Source organism: Aspergillus lentulus (genome assembly GCF_001445615.1).
Source record: "Aspergillus lentulus DNA, contig: Alt16, strain: IFM 54703, whole genome shotgun sequence".
NCBI lineage: Eukaryota > Fungi > Ascomycota > Eurotiomycetes > Eurotiales > Aspergillaceae > Aspergillus > Aspergillus lentulus.
This window is the reverse complement of record NW_028322113.1, coordinates 1,665,920-1,687,529: the sequence shown is the minus strand read 5'-3', so window position 1 is coordinate 1,687,529 and position 21,610 is coordinate 1,665,920. Positions and strand designations below refer to the sequence as shown.

The following is a 21,610-nucleotide window of genomic DNA, read 5'->3' as shown; positions in this document are numbered from 1 at the left end:
ACTACCTTAAGAGAGTTTTGTAGATGACTTTGGTCTTCGGATTGTTCTGGATTGGGACATTGCTCCGGGAGATCTGCATTTTTGCCTCAGGCTGTGTTACTGTTACCACCTTGATCAACACCCGACCCGACGATCGTTGTAGGCTATTCCAAGTACGTATCGGTCAACCTATCCAGAGAGGTATGCTGGTGCAGCGGTAATAATTATAGTAATAATGCACCTTTCTGTCAATCGAGGAACGTGTCCAAGCCTAATTAAATACTATTTCTTCTTCTGCAGCATCCAATCGTCATGTCTCCAGTATCTTGACGAACCATCACAGAGATACCTGTTCCTAGATCTACTGTTCAATAGTCTTAAGTTGAAGGCAGCTTACCAAGGAATTACCAAGCAGTTTACCTAAGTTAGGTTGCTTCAGGAGTTCGGCCGAATCCAAACGAAACTCGGCCCATGAGGCTTGCACGCCATATCCTTCATTTTGATATAATTCGAGACTCTTAAATATGATTGGCTTCTCCAGTCAGCGTCCAAATAAAGGAGAAATCGGCCCATTTTGATTTCAGCTACGGCATACTCCGTAGGATATGCACAAGATAACGTAGAACAAATGGCTGATTTCCGGTTGTCAATCACAAACCAGGCGCTCTCAGGCTCTCAGCACTAGCACTCCGCAGTCCGCAAAGGCAAATCCCATATCTCTGTACGGAGTACCCCCTCGCATTACGGATGAGCGCTATCGTCCAGGATGCATGTTTCTGAGACATGTTGCTAACCAATACCCAGACTGTCGGGTCTATCCCAGATGAGTCCGAAAATGAGATTTAGCATTCCAGCATTCCTGAATGTGACAAATCGCTTGTTTTAACCTTTTCCGAGTAATATCGAGTACTCCGTACTATCGTTTGCTGCTTAAAGGGGTGGACTGGGACAAATCGCTATGGAATCTGTTCGGAATGACATGATACCATTCGTCGTAGTTTGGCTGATTAGGAATGAATGCTAAGCGCTATTGTTGAATCATTACGGAGAAGTCAATACTCCGAACGCTCTTACGGAGTACTCGGTAGATAAGGTCTCCGTGCTCTCAAGCGCAATAGCGCCGTTTATACTGCACGGAGCTCGTCCCTTTCTGCTTATCGAGTAACAACTTTTGCTGTATTCTATCCAGTTTGCTCACCCTGGTATATGTCATGATGTCAAAAAGGCTGTCGGTTACCATCCATAAGTGTGATACCGGAATGCCGTGAGCAAAGATTATGCAGTACGACCGTTAAAGCCGCATGATGCTGGAACTCAGAAGCCAGAACGGCATATAATGGTCTCCGATGCATGCGCGGAAGTTGGAACAGCTCGACTCCCTAGTTTCCACCCCTAGAGTCTGGTTTACGTCTTCGAAGCGAGCCTAGCCAAATCCATTGTAAGGAGCACTGAGGTGTCTCAGTGCGCCTGCATGACTTGGCTACTCTCAGCTAGCAGGAGAATATTAGCTGTCGATTCCTCAACGCCCGTTGTACATTACTCGTGTTGAATCCATCGTTCACAATCACATATTGACACAATGGCTCCCTATTAGCGCGCCATTTGCATGCAGAGTGATAGCTCATGGCTGTTGTGTATCGCGTGAATAGTGAGTCCTCGCTTCTAGAGTTTAGATCTGTAACACGGAGCCTTGATTTCGAGTCGGGAAATGTGACCTGTCAAGTTTGCATCGCAAAGGCCTCGTATCCGAAGGACTAAGGTAGCACGGACAATGTCTAATCTATCTAGGTTAGTGCTAGATCTCCGTCGGCTTTCACCGTCTTTTTTGGATGGGAGGATGATTGACGAGATCTACTTTTTGGAAATGATTCCGGCGTTGTATATGTGGCAGAGAGTAGTAAACCAATCCTCTTTACAGATGCCCACCATATCTCCGTACTCCCCGTACTTTAGGCACGCTCGCTTAAAGCCTATGTCTCCTATGAGACCGTTTAATCTACTCAATTCTCGCGATATATATCTCTGGACGGACGGCGTTGAGTCTGTGCGCTTCCTATCCAACCAAGACATATCCACTCACAACGTCACCGATCTCTTTCGAGATTCGACAAGGAACAAGGATACAGTTCTACTACAATGACAGTCAACTGACTGATTTAATATCCCGGTTTAACTATTCTTAGATTAAGCTTCGCGTATGAACCGAGACACTAGATGGCTTCCGCGGGGGAACAGCGTAATTTCAAACACTCTGTGCTGCAATGGCACACGCAACAGCTATTTCCAAAGTATCCATATCCGGCGCATGGATCTTGCCATTGTCTCTCGTCTCGTAAAGAGTCCCCCCCTCCGTCCAGATCCTGCGCAAGGTAGCCACAACCGCCAGCGGATTATTCGCCTCCCAAAGCTCCTGCTCGAGCTGCTTCAGCTCTGGCAGCGACGTATACTCCCGCTCCCACTTGGCCTGAGTCTGCCGCTCAAACTCGGCTAGGATCTCGTTTGGCGTTGTGGTGAACGAGTTGACTTTGAGCGCCTGGTTGCGGGAGGCCTCGTTGTTGATGATCGCCGCTACAAGAAGTTTGCCCACGCTGGGGATCGTTAGCTCGTGTTTCGCTAGGAATAAGGGCTTGTGACGTACTCGGTCATAGTCGTGAGGCTGATCCGCCCATTACCATCACCCAGCAGAACGGCTTTCTTGTTCGCGACATCGAACGTCCCGCCACGAGGGCACTTGCTCGCATTCTCCAGGTAGAGGTCTGCGTACGGGCCCGTAACGAGGTAGGTGTGTTCGAGTCTCTTCACCTCCTCTCGGATAAATTTCCGCACCTGCAGCTTGAGCTGGTGAGGCTTCTCGTGCGCTGACTGCGGCCCGTATTCGATGTCGGTGCCGTACTCGGACGGGAAGAATCGAACGACGTTCGGGCAAGCCTCGGCGATTCGGATGAGGTTGATCTGAGCGGCGATCATGTTCCGTCCTAGGCAACTTACAATTGTGTCGAATCCTGGGATATGTCTCAGATTGAAGGCTTGTTGGTGTAAGGAAGAGCAGTGTACCTTGATAAGCTTCGCGAACGCGTGCTTCATCGTTCAGGTCGCCGACGATGATCTCGACTCCATGATCTTTGAGCCATTGGATCTGTTCTTTCTTTGTATCGATTGTGTTTTGCGAGGTGAAGATGGCGACCCGGTCGAATGAAGTTGGAGCAGCTGTTGCAATAGCTTTGATGATGTACCGGCCAATGACGCCAGTCGCCCCCAGGACTAGGATTTTACGCAGTTGACCGGTCATTTTGAAGTATATGACAGCTTTTGCAGGTATATACAGGGAATTAAAAGCACAAAAGACTTGGTGTTGAGGAATACAGTGATCGGATTTCTAAGCGATTATATCTAGTGCGGGGATATCGGCTGTTTACTCCAGAGATGGTGTTTGCCTGCGGGGGCGCCAGCGGCCAGCCTACCCCCAAAGTATTACCAAGGCCAGATGGGACAGATTGTGTCTCAACCGCCATAATATATGGCCGTCCAACTCAGCCATGGTGTTCACATTTTGAGGTTCTGGCAGTCTTTGTAAAGAGCACCTGCGGCAGCTTCACTTCTGGTATATATTGCGGCTGGCGAGCCAACAGCTGCTCCAGACATGAGGGACAAGGAGCTCGAGCCTCTGCAGAAGATCGGGCAGGATGTCTATCTCTACGAGTGGTCTGGCTACAACAGCAATGAATCCAGTTCTGACCCTTCGCTCATCATCCTATGCACCTGGCTCGGAGGAGCAAGTCCTCGACGCATCAATAAATACGTGGCGCAATATCGAGCCCTTTTTCCAGCATCATCTATTCTTCTCATTACAACTACGTTACCAGATATCACCGTCCGTCCCTTTAGCGTGCTGCACGCACGATTGAAACCAGCTCGTGAAGCCATCTGCCGCATTTTCTCTCAGAAAGCCGAAGGTACAACTGAAAGCAAGGACGATGCTCTGCTACATGTCTTTTCACACGGAGGATGCAATACAGCCATTCAATTGGCGCTCTCCATGAAGGAGAATACTGGCCCAAAGACGTTGCATCACCTCCCTTTAAAAGCCGTCATCTTCGATTGCTGTCCTGGGGAGACCGATTTCCGCAGATCATACAATGCCGCTGTTCTATCTCTTCCCCAGGGTGGTAAGTTGGTACAGCTTGTCGGCAGGGCTGTGTTGTACACGACCGTGGGATCGATCACTAGTATCCAGAACATGGGGCTCATGAGCTCTGTCAATGACCTGCGGCATCAACTGAATGACGAGGCGGTGTTGGGGCGCCGGGTGCGAAGGCTGTACATGTTCTCGCAAGCGGATACCACTGTCGACTGGCGCGATGTGATGTCACACATGGAGGCGGCTCGAGAGCAGGGATATCAAGCTAATGGGGTTATGTTTCGGAACAGCCCGCATTGTGCACTGATGCTGGAGGATGAGAAGAAATATTGGACGAGCATTAAGTAGTTTTGGAGGGAGGAGGATCTATCGTACAACATCGATGGTCCTGCATTCGCTCTTGAAGGTGGTTCGACAGACAAAGACAGCTCATTACCTCGTAGTAAACTGTGAGAGTCGAGGAATAGCAGAGACGAATCAAACTCTAAATATTATACTCAGTGTTGTCGTTCAGGTGGTATACTATAGAGGTGAATCTAGGAATCTGATTGGTCGCCGGCTTGTCAGCGCAACATCCGCAATTGCTCATCACTCGCTCCCAACGCGTTGTGATCTTCTGCTCTCTTGACACGGTCACGCTTATGGATCTGTTATCGGTTTTACCGGGCTTTCAAACACGATCATACGCTCATATTATACCCCCACTCGAGCGAAATAAAATCACCATCGTCGATCTCATTACCCTCGATAATCTCGAAATCGCGAAACGCGCTCACGTCCCCCCCGCAGACCTTCGCCGGCTAACCACTCAGGTTGTCAAGGCGTTGCACAAAGATGTTGGATTTGAAGAGGCTTGTGATGGTGATGATGCTGTCGAGCCGAGCTCCAGCAATGACATCGAAAAGCCTCTCATCCCTGGTCCATCAACCAAGCTAGACTTGTCGCGATGGAGTGCGATCAGCACTTTGGACCCCGCGTTGGATGAGCTACTCAATGGTGGTCTGGCGACCGGCTATTTGACCGAGGTGACTGGAGAAAGGTGACTTACCGGACGGCATACGCATTGTTTGCTATTTCTGACTGTGCGAGTATGTAGTGGGAGCGGCAAGACGCAATTCCTCCTCAGTCTCCTTCTAGCGGTGCAACTTTCAGAGCCTCGAGGTCTCGGAAAAGGCGCAATATACATCTCAACGGAGGCCCCGTTGGCGACATCACGACTGTCGCAGCTCCTCGAGTATCATCCTTACCTCTCGACCCTCCCGAAAGACCGCGCCCCGACACTGGAGAACATCCTCTCCATCAACGCGATGGACCTGGAATCCCAAGATCATATCCTCAACTACCAGTTGCCCGTTGCGATTACCCGCTACGACGTTGGCCTCGTAGTCATCGACTCGATCACTTCAAACTACAGAGCAGAACATACATCTCACAATGTTTTGGGTCTGTCTACACGATCCGGGGAACTGGCAAGGCTGGGCCAGCTGCTGCGCAACCTAGCCGTCGCAAAGAATATTGCGATTGTTGTCGCAAATCAAGTGTCGGACCGCTTCGATCCCCTCGAGAGCAACGCAGCATTGCGGCGCGCTGCCGCGTACGGAAATACTATTATCTCATCCCCGCCCGTATCCACACAACAGCAACCGACGACACCTCTACACCGCGACTCAGGCGGCGCTTCCCCCCTTCCCGCTGCCCGATCCAGGCCTCCGGAGTCCGGAAATGCCGAGCTGTCCCCTCACATCACGATCGCACCACCGTCCTCATCCCCAGCCTTCCCCTCCTCGCCGTTCGTCGGAGACGAAAACCAGTCTGAGCAGCAGCAGCAAGACTTCGACGGATCATACCTAATCGGCAACCCCGTACGCAACGAGCTACTGAGCCTAGTGCACCAGCAACGATTCTTCACCGGGTGGGGCGATACGCTGCAGGCTGCCGCGCCGCCTTCACCATACTACTTCTCCCGGCAGCCGACGCACAAGACGCCCGCGCTGGGGTTTGTCTGGTCGTCCCAGATAGCGTGCAGGATTGCCCTGAAGAAGGAGGAGATCGCGATATTGCTCGATCCTGCTTTTGAGCCAAAGAGCACAGACCCGTTGTCGCCAGCTTCACAGCCACACGAAGGAATCAAACCGACGTCAGACGGTAAGGAGCAACGAAGCGATCACCACGTCGTGGAAACCAATTCAGTTGTCCCGCCTGTACGACCACGGGCCACGCCCCAACCGGCAGCCCCAGACACCGTTCCCCCTCGCACGCTCCGAAGAACCATGAAACTGGTCTTTGCGCCTTGGACCTCCGGGAGGGCAACAGCTACCGTCGACAAGGAGGGGAACCCCACCGTTTACATCCAAGATGAGGTTGAATATACCATCTGGAAGGGAGGATTGAGGAGTGTGGAAGCGCAAGAGTAGACGATATTCAAGAAATTTGATTCAACTCGAAGCTACTGATCCCTTAGCATCTCTGTATATCTCTGAATATGCAGATCATCTATCAATGTACCATAGTTTACAATGAGGAACTTGGCTGCCTAGACTCGGTCGCGGTGTTATGTATATCTCCACTAGTGCTAGTTGCGGCGGGGCGCCGGAAGCTATTCTGCGTCCCCGCATTTGAATTCCTTAATTTCTCCAGCTTTACGACTCCTCTACCCATATTCACGTCCTAAAAGTTGAAGCCTGTGATCGCTTTCTGGATTGACTGAATTCACCTGTGGTCTAAAGGGACGAACGTCGAACGCGAGAAAAAGGACATCCACAAATCTTCGCTGGAAAGCAGAATATATGCTATGAAAAGGGGTAAGATGATCTAGAGCACATGGCAACCAAACAGGACTCCCCGATTAAGAACTATTAAAGGGCAGGAGTCAACATGGACGAATAAAAAGTCTTTTTGCCCCCCTTCCAGATACGCCTTTCATTTAGATAACTCACATTCGCTCTATGATATGACAAGTGCCCGTGTCGTGGTCAGATTCGATCCCGCGAGAGCACCACGGAGCGAGGAACTCGAAAAGAAAGAAGGGAAGAATGAAGAATAACGTTCTATGTGCTGACGAACAGAGACTCTATTTGGCGGGAATCTTGGCAGGAGGGACACCGATGCCGTTGATGTTGCGGTAGAAAAGAACGTGCTGGCTTTCGCCCTTGGCGCCCTCGGTGGGCTCAACCCACTGGCAGGTGCGAGCGCTGGTCCAGAGGGCCTTGAAGAAACCAGTCCAGCCGGTGTGAGCCTCGCTGCGGTAGTGCGGTCCCATGACCTTCTGGATGGCCTCGCTGGCCTCATCAGCGTGGTAGAAGGGGATGGTGCTGACATAGTGGTGCAGAACGTGGGTCTCGATGATGCCGTGGAAGATGTGGCGACCGACGAAGCCGAAGTCACGGTCAATTGTAGCAGCAGCTCCACGGGTGAAATCCCAGGCCTCAGGCCGGTAGTGGGGGAGGCTGGGGTCGGTGTGCTGAAGGAAAGTGATGGCAACTATATTTGCAAGTCAGCAAAAACCTGTTTCGTGCCGCGAAAGGTGGACGAGAGGAACTTACCGAGCCAGTGGTTTACCCAGAGGTAAGGAATGCCGTACCAGACAAGGAGGTTGAGCCAGCCATAGGTCGATCCGATATAGTAGAGGAGACTTCCCACAAGGAAGAGACCGAGATCGCTCAGGGCAATCAGTTTGGCATCCTTGGCCTCATACAGGGGGCTGGAAGGGTTGAAGTGGTTGACACCACCAAAGTAGCCGTTCCGCTTGCCCTTGCCGCGTCCCTCGGGCTGGCGCTCGTGGTTGTTGTGGCCGGTGACATTGGTCAAGAGGTACATGGGCCATCCGAACAGCTGCTGGAGAACGAGGTTGGTCGCGGTCAGGATGGGAGTCTCCTCCATCAATTCACTGAGCTCATGAGCGGCACGGCCGATGCGAGAGGCATATTCTTCCCTGGTCTTGGGAACGAAGACCATATCACGAGCGATGTTACCGGTGGCCTTGTGGTGCTTGCCGTGTGAGATCTTCCATGAAAAATAAGGGACGAGCAGAAGTGAGTGGCAGATCCATCCAACAGTGTCGTTCAAGATCTTGGAAGGGGAGAAAGCCTGGTGACCGCACTCGTGTGCCAGAACCCAAACACCGGTTCCGACCAGACCCTGAATGACGGTGTAAATGGCCCACAGGACGACGCGCACCGGCATGGAGGGCACGGTCTCGGGGGTGACATAGTTGTGGAAGACATAGAAGACAGTCGCAAGGATGGCCATGTCCCGGAAGACATAGTACAAACTCGTGACAGCCGAGCGTTGGTAGCAGTGAGCAGGGATGGCATCCCGGATCTGCTTGATGGTGTAATCGGGAATCTTGAACTCGTTACCATAGGTGTCGATCATCTTGCCGCTGGTGTTCTCGGCATCCGAGGCCATTGAGGAGAGCGACGTCGACGAAGGGGACTGGCGAGGACTGTCGAAAGGAGAGTGAGAGACGGAGCTGGGCACGGAGGAGTCCGTGGTTGGGTTGCGATGCAGCGCAACGCGCTTGGGAAGAGCCGTCGAGGACATGGTGACAGGACCGAGCTGCTTGTGTAGACTGGTTGGGTATGAGGGATGGATACTGTCAACCGTGTCAGTCTATGCAAGAAAGTCGCATATGATCGATGGCCAATATCACGTCAATGGGAAGGTGAAATGATGGAAGACGTCAAGAACAAGTCTTGGAAGGCCCGAGAGTACCCCCTCGTCGACTTGACAAGAAAAAAGTTATATGAGGGACAGGTTCAAGCTTCCACTCACCCAGTGAATCTGCTTCAGTAAAGGGTTACACAAACTCGAAGCCTTTCTGACGTCTGTGGTGGAAGGCTGACAAGGTCAGAAGAATGGGGTGAATGATCTGGTCGCGAATTCCTCTGCGCTCCTTTAGACAAAGCAAGAGGAGGTCAACGAGGAGACAAGAAGGAGGGAGACTGGCGGTTAAGAGAGCAGACCAGCAATAGAGGACGAACGGAGGAGGGGGGCAATAAAGAAGATCACAGGGGATGAAAAGGCCAAAGAAAAACAAACGGACCGAGATTTCAGAAGGCAAAAAGGAAGAAAACGCGACGAGAACAGCCCATTCCCGTGTCGCCTATTGATTTGACGATCTGACGGATTTTGGGATACCTATTAAGGTGGTAGGCACTCAATAGAGCCCTTCCATGGGTTTGGTTGGTATTGGGAGGTAATTCTCAACTGGAGAGGATTGACTACCACGGTAATTTTTACCATATCCCTAAAGAATGATTGGCTGGTGAGCTCCTTGAGCACGGGTAACCCCTGTCATACCAATGCTGATTTTGACATTTTTGCTTTTGAATTTTCTTTTCTCTGAAAATCTGTGAAATTTGCCTCAGACGGCGACCTGGGATTTGAGAATGTGATGATCATGGATCCATGTAAGGTATTGTCTAGCCACCAAAGCTGGATGCATTCGTCAGCACTCGGCCAATCAATAGTTATGTCGAGTCCAGTCCTGTGCAGATCGCCGGAATGGCCCATATCTTTCTTGCTTCGATTCTCCCGAGGCAGCGTTTGCCATGATTGGTAGTAAGGAGTACTCCGTAGCTGCATAGCGTTCAGCTCGCTCTTGAACTGCAGTTTGCATATGAACATGCGAGTCCTGCAGCTCAGGTGTGATTGAGTGCGCCACTTTTCTCGAACTCAGGTTACGAATGATACCTACTCTCAAGTCAGTCATCGACAGATGACAGACCTCTAATATCTACTATCTACCTTCTCACCAATCAACATTGAGGTATTATCGGCGTCTGATAGGGGTTCCGAATCAGGCCACCTTGAGCCTTGGTCTCCGGCTAAATCGATTCTAGAGTCTGTACGGAGTACTCCCAAGTCTACCTGCGCCTTTTTTCTGTAGGCGATGTTCAGCCACAGCTAAATGCAAACGGGTTCTATGAGATTACCATGTGGCAGACATGGGGGCAAAAGGAAAAATACTAGTGGCATTCCGGACCAGGTACAGATACCGGGGTGGCGTCTCACCGCCTTTTGGAACCCAATCATATACATTAGTGATGATCCACTGCCGGCCAAAGGGAATTGGGCTTCTCAACAGTCTTGGCATGCACGAATCCGTATCATTGCCTTATAGTGCCAGCTCAGGAAGGAGAGATCTTCTCCGAGGTATCATATGCAATTCTCCTACGGAGTATGCAGCTTTGCCTACGGATGTGTTGACACTTGACTCCTTGTCCTTGAATGACTTGACATTATCGATATTTACTCCGTTAGCAACAGCCGACTTATAAATCGTGGGGTCGGAGATGATTCGGAGCAGATCCATATCAGTTCCCCATTGACCTTCTAGAACATCTCCAAGTTTGACTCCGACTCCAGACATCAAAATTTCGCGGGCATCGTTCCATATTAATAGCATGTGAGACTCACCTCACCTGACTGGAAATGAAACGCCATGAACACCCTTGCTCACACTTCTAGAAAATAAAAAAAAAAAAACAATGTAGCATCCTTCATATTGAACCGAACTTACTTGATGCAAGCGCTGGCTTACATAATTCACAAAGCAGATCAACCTCAGTCTCACCAATAGCAACCAGCCGAAACCCGTCAAGGTTTAATCGAGATCGAACTAAGGCACGGCTAGCTTGTAGGGCCTTGCTAGTGGTCATTGGTCTACAATTGCAGGCGTCGGGTTTATTTTGTAGATACATTCTTCCTTTCGACCTCTGTAAGATTCGTGATCGAGGTAATGCATGTGATTCAGTCCTTGCTTACTATGGTAGTATCATAGTAAATCACACTCAGATCTTGTTGATCACTCGGAAAGCTCAACAGGTCAGTAAGGAATGCTACGAAATTCCCTCTATCGATTTCTCATAAATAGGCAGTCTCAATGCTGGATTTGAATACCCCATCGTTATGCAATGGGCTCCTCTGAAAAAGATAGACCAAATCCGTAATCACCAGAAATCTTGGGCTAATTTCTCATTCTTCGACTGTAGTTGCGTCGGGAGGAAGTAGCAGTAAACTGTTGGGGCGGAGCCATTTTGTTGAGGATGGGAGGGCCCAGTGGGTCTGGCTGACTTGTCAACAACCAAAACTAAAATTCCTTGTGAAGAGGTTAAAAAAATTAAAATAATTAGTTTAAACCGGGTGCTTAGTCACCAGTGGCCGTCTGTGTTTTTTTCGTTGTTTGCAAATTTGAACAGAACTATGGATATTCAACAGGTGCACAGCCATTGATCTATCTTTACCTGGTCTTGACATCATGCTCAGATCGCTAGGTTACACAGTTACAAAATCGTTAACATTATCATGCATGTACCTCATTCCGACTCTCTGAATGTATCAACCACGAGCCGCCATGTCCTCCCCCCGCCGGGCTGAGACTGACTGTCGTCTGCCGTAGATCAGGGAGCACCAACAGAGTCTCCCCATGATTGCGGTAATCGACCTCGCTGGGAATCTGTCGTCGCTGCAGGGATTGAGCACCACCCGCCGCTGGATTCCCTGGTTGGTTCGTCGTTGCCGTAGAGGATGGCCCCGCGGGAACGTAACTTTTGATCTCCAGCCCCGGAAGGAGGAGATGGCCCGCTTTTTGGGGGAGCAGCATGACGGCAAACGTCTGAGTTTCGTTCTCAGATGCGACAAAGTTTCCCCGTCTGCGTCCTCCAACGAGCCACAGTTCCGGGTTGGCGTGAATCTCGTAGGAAAACTCGAGGGTACCCCCCGCGTTCTCGCGAGTCTCAGGCGAGCTCCATCGCCGTGTATGACGTAGAACGAGCTCGGCCGCAATCATCTGACCGACAGCCGCGTGTCTCGGCTGATCAGCGAGATCCTTGAGTCGCAATTCTGCGGTGTGCAGTACTTGGATCTCCGGTATGTCAACAGGAATCACGATCCGACGACTGAGTATCGTTGGTTGTTTGGGTAGCGAAATGATCGGATTGTTCTGGTTGGATGTTAGTCGAACTCACTTCAAGTCATATGAGATAAATTGCACCCACCTGGTGCCATGTCATGAGCCATGCTTTTAAACCGTTGACTGGCTCCTTGAGCGCACCGAGCAGTCCATCCCATCCAACATTCGCATATGACAGCGTCCTCAGCTCGCGGACGAGCCCGATCACTTCCATGTCTGCAGTTGACAGCTGTGTGCGGAATGCTTGCACAATATGAGTGGTAAGCAAGGTGGTGTACTGGCGGAAATCGCTGTCGGCAATACTGTTCTTGAACCTCGTTTCGACCGCGTCCAGGCACTCGTCGTCCACACAAGTAAACTCGACACTGAGGCGGAGAGAGCGTCGTGAACCGGGCGAAGTGACAGTATTCTTTCGCTGCTGGATTCTGTATAATAAGGACGCTGGCTGCTTTGGAAATACGTCCATTGCCACGGAGTCCTTCACGTGCGACTGAACCTCGTAGACATCGGAGCTGGGGATACTGCATTTTAGAATTCGAAGGGGGATCATCATCGCTGGGCTGACGGTAAATCGAGAGAAAAGAACCTCGTCCTTGAAGACGTCTTGCACATTGACGCTGATCGGCAGAGCGGAGACAATGTTATGAAGAGAACTGTAAGAGAAGCGGCCGCTCTCCGTCTCGTAGGAAACCTCTGCCCTTGCGGACAGCATCGGATGAACCTCTTCGACCGTGTAAGGAATGCGAAGCCGCAGTATGGACTGCGGTTCCAACTGCGTAATCCCAATGTTTCCAGACTCGCTGTTTGTGGAGATGGTGACAGTTCCTTCCACCACCTCTGCCTCTGCTACCCTCAGTCGAAGACCAGCCGTGGCAGGCCGTACGCGAATCGTGCCAGTCTTGACGTTATTGTGCCCGCTGTAGAGCTCCAGCTCGAGGGTCCGCATTTGCTCCAAATTGACTACATGTGGAGATGTGATCTTGGCCTGCAATCCCTCGGGTCGTGGGAAGCAGTAGACATAGGGCCGACTATCGACCTCTTCGGCGTCGAGCACCTCCCTAAAGCCTACAGGAAGGGCTGGATGCTTTCCGCCGGCTAGTGTGAATAGGATGTTGCCAGCTCGCATTTCCAGGCGGTCCACAACGTACTTTCCTTGCAAAGTAGCCTTCCATGAGTTCAGTAAATGTAAGAAGGTTCGATTGGTGAAAAAAAGGCTTACCGTAGAGTCAACGAGAACCTTCGTGGGCGACGACTTGATAATCGCCTTAGTGGCAGTTTCTATCCAGTGCTCGTTGCTATGCGGCCCGCTCGCACTGACCAGCCGTACCTTCATCGAATCAATCTCGATTCGTTTTCCTAGTAAAAACCGCAGGCTAAGTTGCATCTGAAACCCATCCTTGTCATCGTAATGAATGACGATCGGTTTCACCTCCAAGTCTGCAAAGAAGTCGGCGAAAGGAGCCGAGACTTCCTTTTGAAGCGTGCCAGAGGCTTCGAAGAGTTTCTCTACGTACCGGGAAACCGGGCTCTGTTCGGTAAAGATGGAAGAAGCGTCGAGCGTCTTCTCCCGCACAGTCAAACCCGAGTGCATGTGCACGGCGAATTTGGCAAGAAGTCGCAGCATCGTTCGTACGTACTCCTCGTTTCGTTTCAGCTCTTCAAGACATCTCGCATACATTTCAAGCATGATTCCTTCCAGTAAAATCCAATTCTTGGTCCCGTAGAACGGGATGATTTGATGGAAATATGAGGCAGCCGCGGTGTAATCATTCTGTCGATAACGTAGAAGAGCCATGTCGGCGAGAGCCGTCTGAGCGGAATATGTGCGGTTTGCCATAACATAGTGCCGATACACCAAGTCCGTAAGCTGCTCGTAATGAGAACTGAAAGCCCTTCTCGATCGCAGAGCAGTCCTTAGCTCAAGAAGATCGATTCCAAAAAGAGGATCCGAAACCAGAGATTCTCCCTTGGGCTTCTCTTCCGGCTTCTCTTCCGGCTTTTCTTCCGTCTCGCCATCCAAGGAAACTTCGGTCATCTCGTCCTTGCCTCGACCTTGGTTGTCGAAAAGTAGTCCCAAATCCTTCCAGTTCTCGTTCCAACCACATCTGCCAGCGATTTCTTCCAAAAGGCGTCGTGCCAGTGAAAGGAGTTCCCCTCTCCCACTCGCTAATTGCTCGGAACCGGTCTTTGGGATAAAGCCAGGTATAGGCTTCTGTAATTCGTGGTCTGCGCGAGAGGCATTGGCAAGAGTATCTGGGAGCGGAATGCCGTGGCTGTTAGAACGGCCGGGTCGAGTTGTGACTGGAGACATCAATGAGCTAGAGCGTCTGGGGACCTCAGGCTTTGGTTCCGGGGTGCTGGCGGCTGCCACAGCCTTGCTCATAGCATGAAGCGAAGATTCGGGCAATGTGAGCTTCGGTGTGTACGTCTGAATCAAGACCTGGCTTGCTGCAGCATAGGCCCAGGACGATACCAGGTTGTTTATGAGGTCCGTCTTGGACGGATGATCCACATCAGCCAAGCCAGATTCGAGGTCGACTCTCAGCGTACGTGCAGCGAGGGTAATAAATTCGGCGGCTCTCTCACAAAGATCAGAGAGAAGCATCAAATCTTCGGGTTTCTTATCCTTCTTTCCTTTCTGGCTTGCGCCGGTCTCTGTCGCAACCAAGGACGGCGCTCTGGCGGCTCTCAGGAGTAAGGTCAGCTGCCGGGAGAACACATATGTGCGGAAATCGAATATCGAGATATCGCTGGCTAGAATCATCTCCCGGTAAGGCTTTCGATTTGGATCTAGCGGGAAGTCCTTGGTGTCAATTTCTCCAACAGCAACCGACTTTTCGTTGTCATCTACATCAGAGGGCGCCGAGCCCATCTCCTCTAAAGCGGCCTTGGCTTTCTCCTGCCAGTCCTTGCTGACAGTCAAGAAAGCACCTCCATGCTGATCACCCGTGCCCTGAAGCTGCTCGTGAATCGCCGTATCCAATCCCACCGAGAGCTCATCGTACCCGACCAGCGCATCCTCAAACAAACCCACATTCTCGAAGCCCCTCGCAAGCCCCTCCTTGAGTATAAAGAACGTGCAGAAATTCCAACCGGGCAGACTCCGCTGCGAGTCCTTCTCCTTGATATCCTCCTCATACTGCGCCACGCGGAGATCAAAGGACGCCAGAATGGCATTCTTCATCTTCTCCACTAAGTCCTCCACCTGATCGGCCAGCTCAGCCGGCCGTTGCGTGCTCCCCAGCCGGGGCAAACGCAACTGCGCCACCCGATCAACAGCCGACTTGGACGACGCATTGAAATCCGCCTTGATCTTCTCGAGGACGGTCGTGGTGCTCCGGCCCCATTTCGACGCCGGCGCGGCCTTCTCCGTGCCGTCGCCATCTTGCACCACGTGCACGATCAACCACTCGAACGCATCGTGCTTTTCCTGATTGCTTGCTGCCGAGGCGCCAGCCTGCGGCGTCGACGCGTGGGTCTTGATCCAGTCCCGCAGCGCCTTGCGAGCGGTTGCTTTGTAGGTGTCGTTGTCATCGCAGCGGAGGAGGTAGATTTTCAAGTACGGTGTTTGGCGCAGACCAGGAATCTGATGGCGTCGGTGAGGCACCGGGGCACTCCGGGAGGTATCGCTCGAGGGCTTGCGCTCGTCTGTCTCAAGCTGGGCTGGAACGAAGCCGATGCGGAGCGACTCGATGGATCGTACGGGGCGGGTGGGCGATTTCCAGTGGAGGTTCTTGAGCGGGAGCTTATCTTCGATGACGGGTTCAACGAGGGGAAATAGGCCCGACGGATCGGTATACTCGACTGTAGGACATTCAAAAAGTAATTTGTCAGTTAAAAGTGCGTGGTCAACTCCGGCGGAGGGTTGGTCACTCGTCCCGACATACCGGTGACACTGCTCGAGCTTGCCTGTGATGAAGTCTCCATATTTCCCGAGCGCTATTCGGGACGTGCCACAAGGGACCTTAGTGACATTCCGCTCTACAGGACCAATTTCAACAATGAGCGGCAAGAGAGGTACCTTAGCACAGGTATATGCTCATTCAGGAGACAATAATCCAAGGTGTCTGTTGCTCTGGCGGGAAGGCGGTCGAGCCCTCCGCATAATACTTTAGGTACATCTCTTGGCATTATTTTTTATACGTACGGAGAACATACTCTTATGGCCCTCCCAATTCAGATGACAGAAGAGACTACTAACTAGTGATCTATCAGCACCACCTGTAACAAATAGTGTCTTGGAGATATCGAGCATGCGTGAGTTTATTTTCGTCCTATATCATAGCGGCTTGAGTTCTCGATACAAAAGTACATCTGTACATCTTATTGGGCTCAAATTACATACAAACGTCAGGTATAGAGAGTGGGAGAATAAGGCAAAGGAGGAGCTGTCATATCCCGTCATGATGCAAAAGTATCGGCAAAATAAGGAAGCGAAAAAAGGAAAAGGAAAGACATGTCCATAGTGCCGCCCGCTCGCAAACAACGCCCTGGCTCAAAGGAATTCGAGGAAGATGATAGGAAACAAAGGACGAAAAACGCCAAGGTCTAAGAGCCAACGTCCAGCGCGCCCCGCATATAGCGCGTCTTCACAAATCCATAGACATCTGACGCACCTTGCCAGATGCCTGGAACGTAACTTCGCATCCATGCGCAGATAACCAGAAGCAGAAGAGGAAGCTAAGTCAAGTTAGTAATGGCGCAGGCAAATGCAAAAAAAGGGGATTATCGAGGATACTCACCCAAATAAAGTAGAGATTCCGATCGCTACCCAGACCCTTCATCCTGCGAGCTTGCTGCTCTCTGAGATGTTTCTGTTGCTCACGAGAAATCAATTTGGAGCCGATTCGGATGTCTTTGATGTCATCGTTCTCCTGTTTGCTAGATTCTGCCACAGAAGTGCTGGCCTGTGCCTCGAAATGCTGATCCACGGCCGCCTCGGCTGCTGCCCTGAGCAATGTTGCCTTCTTCACTTGCGATGCCTCTTCCTCGTCCTGGCGATCTTGGCCTGGATACAGCTCCTCGTAAGAAGGCGGCTCAGTCGCACTGGGCGCGGAATTGCCTGTCAAGAGGTCCCACCAGCCGTCCTTCGGAGACCAGGTTGTGGTTGGTCGATGAGGAACAAGATTTGTGATGCGGCGCATCATCGGATGAGCCTGATAATCGGGCAAAGCAGGCATTGGCGGCAGAGCGGGAAGATTCGGGAAGGCATTCGCGACGCTCTGCTGGAATTGATTTATTTGAGCCTGAAGCTGGTTCCGCCAGGCCACCAGAGCTGCCGGAGGGGAGAACGGCCGTGCCTCTTGGGCCGCTGTTGCCTGCTCAGGCGAGGGTAGTGGACCGGGGACATCTTGGTGAACGCTCGACCGTCGAGATATAGTAAAGTCCACTTGGTCATCCGAATCATCCTCATCATCATCGGAGTCGTAGACCGCCGGACCAAGCGATCCTGATACAGACGACGATTCCCAGAGAGAGTGAAGGGAAGCAGAACTGCTATGCCTGCGTCGCAACGAGGATACTGATCCAACGCTACGGGAGCGGTTGTGCCGAGCAGGAATCAGTGCAGCCTGGTGGGCTGGAAGAGTTGTGGCCAGGTCGGCCGGAGTGAACCCCCTGATGCTGCGAGCGTTGACGTCCGCACCAGCCAAACGCAGCCTGTTGACAATATGCGCATGACCATGCAAGGCGGCCAGGTGCATAGGCGTGTTTCCGGTACTGTCCTGGACCTCCGGGTTTGCTCCTCGGGCGAGCAGTCCGGCAACGAAACGAGTCAGGCCTAAGGACGACGCAAAATGAAGCAGAGTTTGCCCGGTGGCGCAGCGCGAGTTATACTTCGGCGGCCGCGGGTTGTCGTCAAGGTCAATGAATTCGAGATACGTCAACATCTTCGAGTCCAGATCGCTGAGTTTGCCCTGAGACTCTAGGCCAGGAACCTGTCGCTGATGGCCGCCAGAACCGGCGGAGAAGTCTTTCTGAAGGTTGAAAACAGCCTTGGGGTCGGTACCCATGATCTGTTGAGCAGTCTGGAACGCATCTGCCTGGTTGCCGAGCTTCTGTCCCAGAATGCCAAGTGCAAGGCGATACATCTGGAGCTCTCTATCGTCAACATACCGGAAGAATTGCTGCTGCTTGGGCATCAGAGGTTGAGCCGGCTGCATTTGACCAAATGTCGGATGCTCATGCTTGAACACGACAGCCACCATGCCAGGCTGGAGGGCTGGCGGAGTCAAGCAATTCAGGCACTTATCGCCCCAGAAGGTCGTCGTTGTGGCCAGGGTATCACCAAAGACAACCTCCATACCAGGGTAGAAACCACTTCCTAACAGCGTCACTTCTGTGCCTCCAGTGATGGAGCCTTCTGCTGGGACAACCTTGTGGATGACAGAAGGCAACCGGTTACCAGCATTTGTGAGAGGAGGCCAAGCGGGAGTGGAGGTGCTTGAGCCTAATGAGAGGTTGAGAGACTGATCTTGAAAACCGTGACGAGCTGGGTTACCAGGCGTTCCAGGGCGGCTAGGTTGAGCCGAGTTTGGCGCCGACATCAACTGCTGCTGAATGAATGTATCCAAGCTGGTTTGAGTCGCGCTGGGATTGAAGAAAGGATTGTTGTCTCCGCTATTGGGCGTTGGTGGGCCGTTGGCAAACTGACCCGACATGGCGGACGATGTCACAAACGGCCTCTCCGCCGGGGACGCAAAACCACGCGCCGCATGGAAAGGAGCGTCGTTTCCTAAGACTCCTGAATTGGACCCACCCGCAGATGACTGTCCGTTCTCAAGCTTGGTCATGGTCAATTCTGACGGAAGGCGGCCAGAATTGCTGTGCTTCCGTCGCTTGGTCATGGGTCCTGGGAAGTCGTTCGGCGAAGTCTGTCGCGAAAGACTGCGAGGCGTTTGCGACCTTGCGATGGCGTTCTTCTGACCGTTCTGGCCATTCTGAGCGGCGACGGCGAAGGAGCCTGTCGGCATTTGATACTGCGAGTTGAACCGTTGCTGAAGACCTTGCAGATCCGTAGTCGAGGATGATCGGAACGACTGCTGGGATTGGGTTGACGACTTCGCGGTTTCGACGGGAGGGCCTGACGGAAAGACGCCTACTCCGGGCAATTGTGTCCCATCAGGGAGAGATGGAGAAGGGCCCGGGGCGGGAGGAGCCGGGGGAGCGTGCGTCTTGTGATCATCCGTGATCATGATGGAGTTTGTAATTGCCTGGGCAATGACATTATCCATATGGTCTTTGACTGTGAAAATGACCTGGAAACCGAGCTTCTCGTTCTGGTGCCTGCAGTAGCATGCAATTCGCATTGGAAGCTCGACTTGCATTGCTCCAGCGGGGACAACTGGCGCAGGGGCATCAGTGTAGCCTGGCATGGCATGCTTGGAGGGCTCCGCCCAATCTTTGATCTCGTTGGTGTTGAAGACGATCACTCGCTTCTCCTCGTCCTTCTGAAACAACTCGTCCTCCTCCGGCTTTCTCTGCTTCTTTCTGAAGGCGCGCTTCCGTTCACGCTGTATGCATCCCGCGCAGATTTTCACTTCCCCGCCGTCCAAGGGCTTGTCATCTTCTGGCAGCTCTTCCGTGGCATTCGGGCTCGAGCTCGAGGAGCGGTACCGCGTCTCGCCCCTTGCTCGTGCAAATGCCTTCCTGAGTTTCGTCTGATCCTGCATCGCGCTAGTGCAGACAAGGCTCGTATGCAGTTGCAAGGTATCAGCCGAACGATCAGCAGACGGAGGAGCAAGGAATTTCGGCTTCGAGATGGTGTGGGTAGGCAGTCGTAATTTCTTGACGCCGGAGGGCATTGGATAGAGAGTCAGGCGGATGGGAATTTGTGTTTCTACGCGGGATTTTAGTGAAGTGGGATGAACGGTGAGGACATGACGCTGAGTGGCTTCCGCTTTCATATTGTTCTGAGGGGGAGACGGCGCAAAGTTGATGCCGAAAGGAAACCCGTTCGACGCAAAGTTGAAGTTTCCATTCAGTGGAGATCCGCCGTTCATGTTGATGCCACCAAAACTTTCCTCCAAAAGCGACGACGGTGATTGTCCTGCCCATTGGCTTGATGACGACCTACTTTGACTGGGCATTTTGCCCACTGTGAAAGGAGAGACCGAATGGCGAAATTGCTACGAGGAGAATTAGTAAAGGGACGAGGAAGAATGCGAGTCTGAGTACATACCGGAGAAGCTGATTGCCTCGAGGTGGAATGAGACGTCCCCCGCATTTGCGACTTCAGTCGCTTCTGGATCTTTGGCTGAGCGGTGGAGTCAGTCTTCAGGGCACTGGGACTACTGGCTGCGCTTTCAAAATCGAAAGCGGCGTCCATCGCCTTGTTGCTGGATTCGAGGTCGGATTCGACGGGGAAGACACCATCCATGGCCGGCAAGGAAGGGTCAAAGCCAAACATCGATGTCTCCTCCTTCATTGAACCGAGCTCCGAGTTAATCCAATCTTCAGTTGCGTAGCCAAATGGCATTATGTTGGCGTGATCGCTATGAGGAACGGAAGTTGTCGAGGCCACGGAGGTGTTTCGACCGTGATTCCGCGGAGAATCGGACGAAGAACTGGGACTCGAGTTATCCAGGGATTCGGCAGGGGAGTCTGAAGCAACGATCTTGGGTTGCCTCAGCGCATCGTGTTCCTGAAAGTGTCTCTTTATGGAGAGTTCTGAGGGCGACAAACACACAGATTCCGAGTCGGTGACCGTGCGGGAGGAGTGGGAACGGGCAAAGAGATCGTCGAAATCCTGGCCGGCAGCCTCGTTCATCTGTAGTCTCGTAGAGTCGAGAAAGCTTAAATCGGTATCTTGATAGGGATTTTCCATCTCATCATCCACAACAATAGGATCCAGGGAGGGAAATACGGGAGATGAGGCAGCCTCCACAGGTCCCATCATTGAGTTCCAGGATTACAGAGCGGAAAGCCAAGGGGCCACTGTCGAATGCGCCCAAATCTTCACAGCGTGCTTCCAAGATCAAGGTGCAAGACTCGAAGACCGAAGTTTAAGGGATGGCACGAGGATCTCTGAGATCCGACCGCAAAACTCGTCTCACTCGGCGCAATCGAACTTCCTAACAGCACCGTCTCCAATCCATCGAAACTAATCACAATATGGGATCAAGAAGGAGCGACAAAATTCGTTATTGTAAGATAACCACTAGATGGCCCTTCTCGAATGTTTGTCGTGCCCGCTGCGGCGTAGGGAATTGAGAGGCGCGGTAATAGCACCCGATCGGTTTGTTGAGAGTGTGGAAAAGGGAGGGAAAACCTGGAGCAGCGACCGTCTCGGAAGATGAAGGGAGTTTGGAGAGAGGAGATGGTCTATAAAGAATTCCCACAATGACTAGAGAAAGAAAGTGTAATAACACTCTGACTGAGAAACAACACTGAAGCAGACAACGCCCCCAAGTTGATTAGGTCGTCGATGATAAGGACCTGATTCACCGCAGAGGAAAGGGGTTTGGTTGAGACCGTAGCGTGCTCTACCCGGTCGTCGGGTCTATCTGTCTCCTTTCCGCATTATTCGGAACAGGCAAAAAATCTTCCAGCCAGAAAACTCAGGCAACCATATCAATGGG

General features: G+C 52.0%; 5 protein-coding genes across 5 annotated transcripts; 2 read left to right on the top strand and 3 right to left on the bottom strand.

Moving 5' to 3' along the window:
* Positions 1–2,221: 2,221 nt before the first annotated feature.
* Positions 2,222–3,268, bottom strand: ALT_8020 (aromatic alcohol reductase; the record flags this gene model as incomplete). Its single annotated transcript, XM_033555920.2, has 3 exons — positions 2,222–2,567; positions 2,618–2,981; positions 3,034–3,268. The coding sequence occupies 3 exons, from the start codon at positions 3,266–3,268 to the stop codon at positions 2,222–2,224; spliced, it is 945 nt and encodes a 314-aa protein (XP_033411811.2).
* Positions 3,269–3,619: 351 nt separating this feature from the next.
* Positions 3,620–4,465, top strand: ALT_8019 (TMEM53 family protein; the record flags this gene model as incomplete). The annotated part of the gene is made up of 1 exon (XM_089600355.1): positions 3,620–4,465. One exon carries the CDS (start codon positions 3,620–3,622, stop codon positions 4,463–4,465), a length of 846 nt encoding a protein of 281 aa, XP_089455248.1.
* Positions 4,466–4,758: 293 nt separating this feature from the next.
* ALT_8018 (putative DNA repair protein (Rad57)) lies at positions 4,759–6,531 on the top strand (the record flags this gene model as incomplete). Its single annotated transcript, XM_033555919.2, has 2 exons — positions 4,759–5,156; positions 5,214–6,531. The coding sequence occupies 2 exons, from the start codon at positions 4,759–4,761 to the stop codon at positions 6,529–6,531; spliced, it is 1,716 nt and encodes a 571-aa protein (XP_033411810.2).
* Positions 6,532–7,187: 656 nt separating this feature from the next.
* On the bottom strand, positions 7,188–15,959 carry ALT_8017 (putative TMEM1 family protein; the record flags this gene model as incomplete). The annotated part of the gene is made up of 7 exons (XM_033555917.2): positions 7,188–7,597; positions 7,660–8,711; positions 11,365–11,390; positions 11,436–12,062; positions 12,118–13,197; positions 13,252–15,836; positions 15,920–15,959. 7 exons carry the CDS (start codon positions 15,957–15,959, stop codon positions 7,188–7,190), a joined length of 5,820 nt encoding a protein of 1,939 aa, XP_033411808.2.
* Positions 15,960–16,580: 621 nt separating this feature from the next.
* On the bottom strand, positions 16,581–20,799 carry ALT_8016 (putative membrane-tethered transcription factor (SPT23); the record flags this gene model as incomplete). Its single annotated transcript, XM_033555916.2, has 3 exons — positions 16,581–16,712; positions 16,775–20,158; positions 20,212–20,799. The coding sequence occupies 3 exons, from the start codon at positions 20,797–20,799 to the stop codon at positions 16,581–16,583; spliced, it is 4,104 nt and encodes a 1,367-aa protein (XP_033411807.2).
* Positions 20,800–21,610: the final 811 nt, after the last annotated feature.